At 42.3% G+C, this 13349-nt stretch overlaps 1 protein-coding gene and 1 pseudogene across 1 annotated transcript in view; one reads left to right on the top strand and one right to left on the bottom strand.

Annotated features, from left to right (window-relative positions):
* Window positions 1-1803: 1803 nt before the first annotated feature.
* Window positions 1804-13349, bottom strand: part of MS4A7 (membrane spanning 4-domains A7) — a 15629-nt gene continuing 4083 nt past the window's right edge. Inside the window, exons 2-7 of the mRNA XM_006911247.2 lie at window positions 12753-12915; window positions 9299-9433; window positions 7796-7852; window positions 5763-5969; window positions 2970-3071; window positions 1804-2067 (exon numbers count right to left, since the gene is read on the bottom strand). Of these exons, the coding sequence (XP_006911309.1) occupies window positions 1993-2067; window positions 2970-3071; window positions 5763-5969; window positions 7796-7852; window positions 9299-9433; window positions 12753-12905 (729 nt within the window). The 5' untranslated portion in view covers window positions 12906-12915 and the 3' untranslated portion in view covers window positions 1804-1992. The remainder of the gene's footprint in view (window positions 2068-2969; window positions 3072-5762; window positions 5970-7795; window positions 7853-9298; window positions 9434-12752; window positions 12916-13349) is intronic.
* LOC112479241 lies at window positions 11765-11883 on the top strand (annotated as a pseudogene).

Here is a 13349-nt window from a genome sequence, read left to right on the forward strand (position 1 = left end):
TAAAATATTTACACACACACACACACAGACACACACACACACTCACTTGAAAACACTCAAACAGTAGAACAAATTTAACTCTGCATTCTAATAGAGTGATTTCTTAAAAGCAGTGAGCGTCCTAATGTAGCTTCCAGACTAATGGGGGTAGACGCACAATTACCAAACAGGCAAATAAAATATACAGTTTGTCAGGTAGTAGTAAGTACTATGGATTAAAAAAAAAAAAAATTACACATGTAAAGGGAGAAAGAGGGTGATAATTTTATGTAGGCTGGTGGGGGAAAGTTTCAATGAGGCCGAAAGATTTGAAGAAAAACGTGAAAGAAGTGAGAAAGCAAGCAATGGAAATAATGGCAAGAAAAGCGATCCGGATGGGGGGGCCTGCAAGTGTGACGTTCCTGAAGAAGGATGTCAGGTGGGGCCAGTGCGACTGGAGTAGGGGGAGCCAAGGGAAGAGAAGGCAGAGAGAAGAGCAGAGAAGAAATGAGAATGTGGGTAGGAGGACGCTTAAGGACACTAGCTTTTATTTGGAATGGAATGGAATGGATTCGAGCAGAGAAATGGCATGATCCGATTTTAGATTTTGAAAAAAATCCCACTGTCTACTATGAGGTGGCGAGAAGTTAATCAGACTTGATAGATTTCGAAGCCGGAGCTAGCGGGTTTTGATGATAGATTAGATATGGTGTGTGAAAGACATAGAAGAGTCAGGGCGGCTCCAGGGTTTTTGTTTTAAAGGACTTCGACGATGGGGAAGTAAGGAATGGCTCATTAACTAGTTGGGCAAGAGGCCAAACTTAACTATTTAAAAACGTTTTTTATCCATTATAGCATGGAAACAAGAAAACATATACATGCACGGCACCAGCGTCCGGATCAAGGCAGAGTACGTTTCCAGGAACCCACTGGTCCTTTGGGTCCCCTTCCAATTATTACCCCCAAAGGTGGCCACGCTCCTGATTCTAACACTGTATATTAGTTTTGCTTGTGTTTAAACTTTACATACATGGAATCATATAATACGTACTTTTTTACACGTGGATTTCTTTTCCCCCTGAACATTGTTTGTGGGATTTATCTCTGTGGCTGTAGGAATTGTAGTTTGTCCACTCATGGTGCTGTATAGTACTCCATTGTCTGAATCTACTACAATTTTTATTTGTCTCTTCTCTAATTTTCCTTTAGGGGCTATGATGGGTATGACCTCTATGACCATTTTGTACATGTCATTTGGAAAATGTATGTGTGCATTTCTGTCTCACATTCTCCTCTGGGACAAGACCGAAGACCCAAGACTTAGACAATGGGCAGTATTAGGAACTTCTTTATTGCGTAGGTCACGTTGTTTACTCCAATACAGTAGTAAAGATGATATTTCCATATGTCTAATTTCTTATTTGATCTAGCACTTAGATGGGAGAAAGCATTGTGGTTAATTATAATCTTTTAATCCAGATGTTTAAGAATAAAGTCATTAAATGAGACAGAACATTGAGACAAATTTAATTGACAAATTTAATTCATTCAATTGACAAAAATGGAGCCATCCATTTTTAAAGTAGTTTTGATTAAAATGTTCTTGCAATCCTAATATCTAATATTTAAGCAATATGTGTGTGAAAATAAGACAGAAACAGGGCCTGCAAGTCGCACAACTTGGACGATTCACACTTGTGCAAGAGGGCACATTTTCTCTTCTTATTTATGGATCGATGGATCCTTTCTGTTCAGCATACCCAAAGAAATTTATAAAGTTTAATAACCATTTTGGAAGACTAGCTAATAAAAATTTTACTAACCCAGGCTTTTTGGAAATTATTTTCAAGAGCAATAAAATTACTCAGACTGACCCAAGTACAAAACAAAAGCTATTTTTTTTTTTGAAGTTTCTTTCAGTGTTTAAAGTAGCTGAAATTTTAAGAAAGTTTAATCACACTTTGCCATGAGCACTGAGTTTCTCCTCCGTCTTCCTCTGAGGCCAAGAGTTACTCATATCCATGACCTTGAAGAACTCTTTTTGACATGTTGGATATGATCTTGTGACTTCAGCAAGGAAAACACACTCTAGAAAAGATACAATTTGTTAAAAGTTTCTTAACTCTGATTTTGGAAGCTTTTTGGATACACATTTACAATGCATTTCCCTCAAAATGTTGTGCCCTATTTGCTCTTCCAACTTTACTGTAACATATAATTGCCTCAGTATTAGTTCAAACAAATGCCATTCTCTGATCTGCTAATTATGATACCATTTTTTTAAATAAGATCATAATTGAATCATAATTTATTAAGTCTCTTTAAAAATTTCCCTTTTAGGAGAAAAAAAATGTATTTTAAAATTGCAATCTCAAGATCTAAGAGGAAGTTGGCAAGAATACAGGAAAACATAAACAGAACACAGATGTCCCAGGAAAATCTCATCACATCAGCAAGGGAACTGGGCTGTGAGGACTCTCTAGAGAGACTCTCTGTTCGTGACAAGAATGAGGACATGCACGTTCTCATTCTCGGCCCATTAGTCTATCATTCATTCTCCATGTGATTTTATCCAAGTCTCGGTTCTTTTGTAAGGGGCTGGGTCGGGTGATTCCTGAAGCCATCTAAACGGCTGCATATTAAGCAGTCCTCTAACTGGTTTGCTGCCCACTCGGCACCATTAATTGAACTGTTTCTCAGTGGTCAGTGATATTGTGATAAGTTTACGCAACGACACAATTATAGAATCGGTGGGATGGGTGATCACATTGTTAAGGTATAAAAATGTCGACTATATGTATTACACCTGAAACTAATGTGACTAATATAATATCGTATACCAACTGTACTTAAATAACTTTTTTTTTTTTTTAAAGCTGCCCTCCACATGTATCTCATGACCGATAATCGACTCCACTTTTTAGACCTGGATCATCGTAGCTGAAATTTCAGGACCCAGCACGTATTAGGTGCCGTGTCAGAGTACTCACCCCAGAGGTGTTGGGATAGACTTGTTTCCACCAAAAGACCGAAGCGTACACAGCCAGTAAGAGCTCCAGCACGGTGAAAGCAAGCATCACCACCAGCACACCCTGCGAATTAGGACGGGGACAGTTGGTGGCATAGGCTAGCCCTCATGCCTGACTGAGAGGAGACTGGAGAATAAAGGCTCTAGCAGTGGGGAGTATAAGAGACAGAGATAATCATTTAATTCCCTTTTCTGCTGTATCTCTTGGATCTCTTACCAGGAGACGGGGCATAAGCAGTAAGGATTTCACCTCAGAACCTAGGCAACCCACATTCTGACGTAACAGCAATCCTTCATTCATGTCTAGTGGCTTTTATTATTGTCTTCCCCCCACCCCTTCGGTGCTTTTTATTATCATGGTGTTGCTAGGTGTGGATTTGTTTTTATTTATCCTGCAATGGTCTCGGTGCATTCCTTTAGTCTGAAATCCCATATCTTTTTTAAATTCTGAGATATTTTCCGCTTTTTTTCCTCTGGGCATGCTCCCTCTCTCCCATGCCATCCCAATGGTACTCCGATTAGATGTGCGTTGAACCTTTTCTCATCACTGTATCCTCCATGTTGTGACTCTTCATATTTTCCAAATTTTTATCTTACATGTTGTGTTCTGTGTGACTATATCAGGCCTACATTTTCATTTCACTCTTGATTTCTTTGGATATATGTTGAATCTGGTATTTAAGTGGTATGCTCAATTTTTAATGTCCAAGGTTATTATTTTCATTTCTAATCATACTATTCAGTTCTTTTTCAGATCCGCTTGTTCTTTTCTTACTGCCATGTTCCTTCATTTTGGTTCCAATTTCTTTTTTCATGTTTTTAATCACTTAAAATATATTTGCACTATAGCTTTTTCAAACTTATTATATAATCTCTAATTCTTGGGCAACTGACTTTCATGTTTGCTCCTTTTGCTGCAGTTCCCTATTTTTTCTTGTGTTTTTCAAAATATTTTTATTCTTAGATAATTTTAGCATGTGGATGGTATTGGGGGGATTCTTTGATATGTAGGAAACTCATGAATTGGGTTTATGGATATCTCCCTAGATGGTAGTTCTAGGTCTGAGTCTGATAGAACCTTAGGAGTGTCACAGATCCAGGAATAGTTTTTTTTAAGTCAATCCTTTTATTTGTAGTTCCTCTATTTTATATGTAATTTTGGAATTTGGATACCTGACCTGCATAAGGCTTGGTGAGATGATCCTAGAACCCTTTATGGTAGACTTTCTGGAAGCTTCTTGAGATGTTGGGCAGAATTCATCCTGTCTTATTTTCATAAATAGTATAAATATTGAGTCTCGGCTTTTAATGTTTGTGCAGGGCACTCAGCGTGAGCTCCCTACTTCCTGCAGAACCTCAAATCCTGTCATAGGCATTAAAACACCACGATCCCAGCCTCGAACACAGTGTGTTCCTGTCCAGCTTCCCTGGTTTCCCAGTCCCAGCTCCTGTTTGGTTACCTGGCTTTAAATTTTTTCTTAGCTTCTGAAACCTAAGATGTTTTCCTTCCTTGATTTCTTTCTTCCTCCACACTCCCTTTCTTCCTTCTTCCAACCTTGGATATATATTCTTAATATTTCTTAATTCGTTACTTTTGCCCATGTTATCTTTGTATTAATAAGAAAAGGTAAACGTTTGGAGTCCGCTTAGTCTGCCATGGTACAATATTCTTCTGGCGTTATAGGAAGTTCTCTTTGGCACCAGTTATCTGAGATTGGGAGGTAGTTTGATGTATTGAGGTTACTTTTCATTAATTAAGCCCCAGCTATCCCAGTGGGAAGGATGCTTCTCCCACCTTCACCGCTTTGCCTGATGTCTACCCTGCACCAGGGTTATGCGATCCCCTGGGCTTCCTCCTGCTGGTTTCTAACCAGATGGATCTCTATGCTCTGCCGTGTCCTCAAGCTCCTGGTCAAACGGGTTGCTTCTGACAACCTCTGGGTCACATGAGCAGACCCACAAAAGGCTGTGAGTCCATAAACTTGTGCACAGTCTCTGAGATTCATGAGACACGTAGATATGAAAGAATACGAGATGTTGCTCTTATCTCTTCGGCCCCTACTAAAAGTCACAAAGGAAGAAATCTTTCTCCTTAAAGGGCCAGAGTTTATGGTTTTAAAACCACAAGCCTATATACAGAGGATTTACTAAGCCAAGATCGTCACCTTCAACAACAGGTGGTGACCATCACGTTGGGGGAAAAAGAGGCAAGAAAATGCTGCTCAGAGATATTAGCGTTTCTGCCAGGAGTCGAATCTGTTGGTGGACCATCTCCCATCTCCCTCTCACTCCCTGCCAGCCCCGTTGGATCAAAGTACAATAATTATGCTTGAGCTTCCGGTTCAAGTTTTGTACCTAAGTTAATGTAGGTTACATTAATCTGAAATCAAATGAAATTCAAATAAAGAGGGATATTTTTGCCTGTGCCAAGGGAAAATAAAAGCCTGCTCAACAAAGGGGACACTTTGAGGGTTAAACCTGTTGAGAATGGAATTTGTGTTATTTAAGAAAGACTACTACCTGGATGTCCTGCCGTATCCCTCCTGATTTCCCTTTTTGACTTTGCACAAAGCGTCCCCCATACCGTGCAGTCTGCTGACAGGCCTCTTTCAACCATAATTTATTATATTTTTGACGCTGTCCCCCTCCAGGCATTCAGATCAACGGGGCTAGGAGGGACCCCTGAATAAGCAAGATGATGCAAAGGGGAGACCGAGATTCCACATGACAGGGTAGTCAATCTGAAAGTACTTACCGTTAGACTGACGCCAGCCTGGAGACAGTCCGTGACGTCATATACTGAATGATAGTACTCCGAATAAGGCAGTGAAGATAGATGCTCCTTTTCTGAGTCACACAGTTGAGAGGCAGTCCTCAGGGCTACCAGGCCGTGAGCGAGGAGGAAGAGGCTTGCTCCGGCGGCCGCAGAACTCACTGCATTTGAGATAAGGCTGCTCGTGGCCTGGAAGAGAGATTCTGTTTGGGGATCTCATCACAGAAGCAACGTGTGATTCGGTCATCTCTCCCTCCATTGCTTGGCAGCAGTTTTTCCCAGGTCTGTTTCCCCTATAATCTCTAAACTCCTGGGGGGCACAGACGGTGATCCATTCATGTCTGTGTCCCTCCTCACTATCTAGTTCATCACCTGATATAATTAGAAAATGCTTCTTAAATGAGAGAATCTATGAATATTTCCTGCTTAGGGGCAGGGGTGTTGGCTCGTTGGCTCCTTGGCTCTCCGCAGTACCCAGGACAGAGGTGGAAGTGCTCAGGCCACTGTCAAAAGCTCCTTCAACTTCCTCGACAGCCTTAGAATCATTCTCTTGCTTTAAGGGCTTCTAGAATATGGCCTTTAGCCCCTCCTGGGAAGACCAGTCTTTGGCGTCCCCTTCCATAAAGCAGCAGCTTCAGAGAAAAGACAGAAGCAAGCTGGAGGAGTTGGAATACCTACTGTAGATAGACCTATGAGAACTCCGTTCACCACACTCCCTCTCGGGTCATATTCTACATTTTTGGGAAAAGGGCTCTCACAGGGTATGATTCTTCTGCAAGGACACTGCTGTGCCAGGCTCTGGGCCAGGTTCCCAGCACATGGCCTTTTCTGTTTGAGCATCGCTGTAGGATGCTGTGTGTTGGGGAGGATGGTTGCCTTGCCTTCTTCTCCCTCGGCCTGGGAGCTACATGGCCTCAAGTGCTGAGCCCCTGAAGCAAGAACAGAGTGAACGGGAAGCACCTTTGCCCAGAGATGTCACGTGGGCAATGAGCTCACATACTGTCCTGCGACCCACATGTGGAGCCCACATTGCGTCAGGTCACCCCAAGTATAGATCTCCTTTTTAGTGTATTCAGGACACATGGGAAGCCACCTCTGAGATCCACATGTTAACCTTCAGTCTGTCAGGAAGAAAACTGAAACCCAGAGAAGAAAGGAATGGGCACACAGATGGGTCAGTGACAGAGCTGGGACAGAAGTATAGGTTTCGTAATTCCAAGTCCAGAATTCTGACTTCATTCAATGCTATGAACGCCTCAAAACTCTGCCCACCAGTTCTGGGGTTCAGCTCTAGCTTTAAGCATCAGGGGCGTATGCCAGCCTCGTACAACATCTTATGTGCCCTCATCCGTGGCTAACCAGACCTTGGATCTTCTGAGTCAGGATGTGGTTTTTCACTAAGTCGTCTCCGTGGGTGTGTAGCAGGGTAGAGGGAAAGGCAGCTATGGAGAAGACCAAAGACCTCAGCTGCTTCCACCCCCGCAACACACACACACCCCCACCCCGGGTTCCTGACCTCTGTCAGTAAAGCGGCTGCAGTCTGATAATTCCTCCTTCTCGAGTGGGTGGAGGAGATAGCCACAGGATCTAAGCCTACACACCTCCGCCTCTGATCCTGCCATTTAGAGAAATTAACTCATTACGAGGCAGGTTTTTTATAGAAAAGGGATCTCTAGTCTCTAGCCAAGAGGCTCGACTACCCTATGCAGAGCCAAGATAAGTCTGAAAGAGTCCTTGTATATTTCAATTTCTTCCACTGTTTAAGCAACTGAAGTAAACTTCCTTCAAGCCTGGAATAAGATCCAGGAGCACCATTTTGTAGGGGGAAGAGTGGTGGTCTAGAAGGCAAGGAATTTGGGCTTTACTCTGGTTCGGCCAGTGGGGAGAACTTGGGCTCCCTCACCTGCCCTGAGCCTGATTTTCCTAAATTGTCAAATGGAGATTTTGATCTGGAAGAATTAACTCTGAGGCTCCTTTTATTCCAACCAGCTGAGAGTCATGGTTCTTATACTTACAAAGGGCTTAGGTGATTTTTTCCCCGAGATAACTGAGAGGTATCCGGAAATGGCAAACTGCTCAGAAAAGAGAAAAAAACGATCAGTCCATTTGTCTCGTAGAAATGCATCGATCACTCAGTCAATAATGTGAACCTTTTAGGAAGATAACACTGTAGGAACGGCCCGGGTCCACACTGGTAGGCCTGACTTCTGCCTTCAGGGAGTTTACATTGACTTAGAAGAATAGGCAGATGCACAAGGGACTGGATTTATGTTCGTGAAAACCACTGTGAGCTGAGGAGGCCTGGAGAGTAGTTAAACACGGAGAAAGGAGAGTGTTATAAATTACAAGGTTGAAAGAAAGGAGGTTGGAAAAGGCCAACGACGTGAAGGGATAGAGAGAGGAGGGCGGCCCGCAGAAGCACTTAGGAGAGCGGCTCTGATGGCACAAGGCACAGAAACACATGGACTTCAAGCCATTGATCTAAGTGGCCTGAGTTAGGCTGGGAGTTGAGGAAAGTGGTAAGTACAGGGTTAGACGTGAAGAGCCTTTCATCATAAAGCCCTAGAAGTCAGTTTTGGGTCCTAGCAGTGTTAAGGGTCCAGCTTGTGGAAGGAGGGCGTTCTGAGAAGCCGAAACATTGGTTAAGCTGTGTCTTCGGGGTTGGGCAGTCACAGACAAAGAGGGCCCAGCATGAGCTGATTCCGGCTTTCCTAAGGGAATATGGGAGCCATAACCACTGAGTAGACAGAAGAGTCAAGGCCAAACTAAGTTTCAGGGGCAAGAGCCGGGCCACTTGCATCACTGCACAGTTTGTGTCCACACAAGGCCTGTATCCACACAGAGACCCAGAATGTGCGCCTTTTTCTCCTTTGTACAGGATACTACATAGAAAAGAAGTGGCCTTTTGTGGGATGCATGACTAGGCCCTGGCTGGTGTCTAAAGAAAGGAATTCAGTGGGCCCTTCTTCATGAGCCATTAGATGGAAGGCAGCAAAGAAGTCTGCCAAATGCTCAGGATTGCCTCTGAACACACAGCAAGAGTGTGTTCTCAGGAATTTTGCCGTTGCTAATTTAATTCTCTGCCAACGTGTGCCATCTACCAGTGGTGCTCATTTTATTCTAAAAATGTCCCTTTTTACTCCCTACCTGACAGGTGGATTATTCTTAAACTGGAGGGAATCCATTGGCCCAAGGAAGGATATGACAAATCTTCCACTTTTCCAGAGGTATGCTTTAAGACCAGGTAAGAAATGCTGTACTGTATGCCCATTTTGTTACCCTTTTACCTCCTGCCCTAACCATTGACTCCCTGGGATGCTCACACAGGAAGGCAGGTCTGTTTGTCTCTGATCTTCCTAACTGGAGAGACATGATGTGGGATGATAACAGAGGGAACTTCAGAAGCCTTAGCCTCCTTTTCCCGCCTCCCCACCTCTTGGGACTGAGTTATTCCATGGCTTAGCACCCTCTTGGCATTTATAAAGCACATTCCCCTTTAGAGACCCCACTCTACTCACACACAGAGCTCCTACAAATGGGTACCCAGACATTAAAATGGTGGAAACTGCTGGCTTGAAGTGGGAAGAGTAAGGAGCAAAAACCACAATGGCCCCCAAGCTTGAAATCATCAGGCCACACAGGATCTGGATAACCTACAAGAGACAAGAGTGAAACTTCTAGAATACACTTTAAACAGCTAAAAGTGTGAATTATAAAGAGTATTAAAATGTTATAATTTGTCATATTAAAAAGGAAAAAAGTGTTAACAAGGAGTCAATGGGCATTCTTTAAGAGAAATTTGTGTATAATTAACACCTTTTGTTTTCTGATAGGATATTAAACTAGCAAACCAGGGAGTGATCCTCTGAGCATTTTAACTTTATTTTGAAAAAGCTGACAAATTTTTTATGGTTCTAGAAGTAAATGGAGAACATTTTTTTGGACAACAATCTAGTTAGATGTATATAGGAAGCAAACTTACCAAGGGAGTGTAATAAAGGGCTCAATTTCAATAGAAATAAAATAGAGCAAGAAGTCTTTAGTGTGTTAATTCATCTTATTTTATTCATCATTGGATTTTAATAATAGTTACTATTTTTACGATACCAGTGATGATGATGATAGTCTACATTTGTTGAACACTTTCTACATTCTGGCTATTTATGTCGCCTTATTTATGGATGAGAAAAATGAGGCACTGGGAGTTACAAAGTTACAGAATAACTTATACAAACCTACACCAACGGTCAAGTGGAAGAATCAGGATTTGAGTCCTGTTCACTCGATCTAGAGCCCACATTCTGACTCAGCCGTTTAATGCATATGTAATTGAAAGATGATGCAGACGTAGGAGCAATAACTTAAAGTCAAGAGAATTCAGCCACTCGTATAATTAATTTATTGGGTATCTATTATATACCAGGCATCAGGGGAATAAAGCAAATGAGAACCCTTGCCACTGGACATGTACTATGTCCTTTACAGACAACTTTCTTGGAAAATGATATGCGTCAAGAGCAAAGTACTAGGAAATGAGAAGTACTGTGTGCATAATGCAAGCTATGGAGTGCTTCGTGGGCAATTTCTTCCGCCTTTCTTTCTGAGTAAAAAAGCCAATTGGATAATTTTGAGCAAAGGGATTACATGATCTAATTTATATTTTTAAAAGATGATTCTACATGTTCTGTTAATAATAGGTTATAAGCGAACAGCAGGGAGATCAATAAGGAGAGTATTGCAATGATTCACATGTGAGATGATCTTGAGTTGAAGGAAAATGTCAATAGTAGAGGTAGTGAGAACAAGTTGGATTCTAGATGTGCTATGAAGATTAAACCTGTCGGATTTGCTGACAGCTTGATATGGATTATGAAAGAGGAATGAAGGTTGCCTCCAAGGGTTTTGGCTTGAGCATCTGAAATGATGGAATTGACATTGATCCAAGATGGGAAATATTCTCTGAGGAGTGGGTTTGGGGAGGAAGATCAGGATTTTCAGTCTCAGGCAGGTTAAAGGAGAGATGTCTAGTAGATATCCAAGTGGAGGTATACATAGGCTGTTGGATATATGACTCTTAAGTTTGGAGGAGAGATCCAGGCAAAGGATATAGTCTCTTTTTTTTTCAAGTCGTAAGTGGAGATAATATTTAAAGTCATGTTACTGGATGAGGTCACCATGGCAGCAGATACAGAAAGAGCATGGAATCAAGGACTAAATTTGGAGCACTCCAAATTTAGGAACAGAGAAAAACATAGAAACTGTAAAGGAGCATAAAAAGAGCAGCCAAGGAGGAAGATGGAAAACCAGAAGAATGTGATGTCCGAGAAGCCAGGTGAAAAAAAAAAAATGTTTCAAGTAAGAGAGAGTGGTTGACTGCATCAACCCCTTTCATTAATTTAAGAAAGTTATCAACAGAGACTTGAAAATGGGGTCAGTCATGTGGAGCAAAGGGGAGAACAAATGCCGTTGGCTATGATTCAAGAGAGAATATCATTCAGGAGTAATTGGAGACTTCCTACCCTTTACAGGAGTGTTACTGGGAAGCCAAGTAACGAACGGGCACTACCTGGGGGGGTGCGTGAAATTAAAAGTATTTGATTTTACTTTTTTTGTTTTCAAGATGCAGTAAGATTCTGTGCTCACGTTGACGATTCAAATTTTTGCAAAGAGAATGTAGAGAATTACTGGAACAAGTAGTAAGGGATGGGATTTACTGCGCAAAGCAAGGGCGATCATTGATTAGATGGGCATTTTCTTCTTAGTGGCTGGAGAGGAGAGAGGGCTATGTGGGCACAGATGTGGATAATCGTAGGTGTGTAGCGGCTTGTGGAACCCTGTCTAGATTGCCTCCGTTTCTCAGTGGTATAGGAAGCAAGGTAATACATGGAGAAGGAAAAAGCATTAGAGGCATTTTGAGGGCAAAGTATGTATGAAATAGTTTTCTGGGATAGCAGGAAAGTGAATGAATGAAGAAATATCATGTTGTCTACGGCCATGCCACCCTGAACGTGCCCGATCTCGTCTGATCTCGGAAGCTGAGCCGGGTCAGGCCCGGTTAATATTTGGATGGGAGACCACCTGGGAAGACCAGGTGCTTTAGGCGTTAAAAAAAAAAAAAAGAAAGAAAGAAATATCATGTACATTTTAGGCAGCTTTTACAGTACATTTGAGGTTATGGTCATAAATTAGAAGGGATGTGTGTGCGTGTGTGTGTGTTTAAAAAGTGGGAGTGAATTACCTAGTAAGATGACATGAGATTCTAAAGTAGTTTTGGGAGTTGAAAGGAAAAGACTGAGCTAAAAGTGTTCTTGAGAAGCAAAGAAAGTACTGCCTTCACTTCTATGCCTAGAAGGGAGGGTTACGATGCAAGCAGTGCCTTCGGGAGCCAGAAGGGCCTTTGAGGAAAAAAAAAAAATGGGAGGATAAAGAAGATTATGATGTTAACTGACTCTGAATTCCACAGGGCGAAACTGAGCAGGTTTCCAGAGCTGGGGTGAGTAGGAGTTGGGTCTTAGACAGGGATATTCAGGACCCCATGAGAATTAAAGTCCTGGATCCGAAGGATGGTGACCTAGGACACGTCGGTGTCTTACCATTACTCAGGTCAATAGGGAGAAAACATATAGGGAGATTAGTCCAGATCGTCTCATCCCAAATGTTTAAGAAATGAGCTCAAAATAAAATAATCTAATTTAATAATATTGAGTAACGTTATTTGGTTAAATCCAAAATCTCTAATTATAAAAGACTTTATTGTGTAGATTTCAGGTAGAAAAGATCTAGTGGTTTTAGTTTACGGTAAGGTCTGAGGAGCGTATAGTCTTCCCACAAAGTGCCCTTTCATGTTCCAATTAGCCTGGAGTCAGACAGGAAAAAAAAAAAAAAAAGAATCTCCCAGATCCATTGCGGATCCGTAGTCAAGACACATTTGCAATATTTCCCTAGTGTCTTCCTTACAATGAGGGGACTTACTCCAAGCACTGTGGCTTCTTTTTGCAGCTCATCCTGCGGTTTATCCTCTTTGGGGTAGACGTGCCCCTGTTTCTCCCTTTGGGGGATAATGGTGCCCTTTGGAGTGGAACAGTCAAAGGCTTCTTCCTTGGCCTTGGGCTGGGACAGCATCATGCTGAGGACACTGGAAGAGGCAGAGAACTCAGTTAGGACCCAGGGTTTGACTTAATGATATGAAACTCCTAGGGACCAGACTTTGCGGGAACTTAAGACGTTTGCTCCATTGTCCAAGGGGTGACCTGTCCTTTTGAACAAAACATAGGACCTTCACGTAGTACCTTCTTTGCAACCCTAAGTGTATTCACCTCACTCTCCCTCCTGCCAGCTCTCTCCTTCCTTCCCCCTATACCTCTGCTTCACCTGTGGCGCATTCCCACACATCTGCAGGTATTGTACTTTCATGCTACACCTGTACTGCTCAGCCCTCCGTCAGAGTCTTATTTTCTCTCCCTAAGGATGTTGGTTAATGTTGTTCCACATCCCTTTCCTGTACAGGGCCTGTCCTACCATGCATGACCCCGTGCCTACATTAGCTCAATAACTGTTCATATGAACATT

Source organism: Pteropus alecto, unplaced genomic scaffold (assembly GCF_000325575.1).
Source record: "Pteropus alecto unplaced genomic scaffold, ASM32557v1 scaffold43, whole genome shotgun sequence".
NCBI lineage: Eukaryota > Metazoa > Chordata > Mammalia > Chiroptera > Pteropodidae > Pteropus > Pteropus alecto.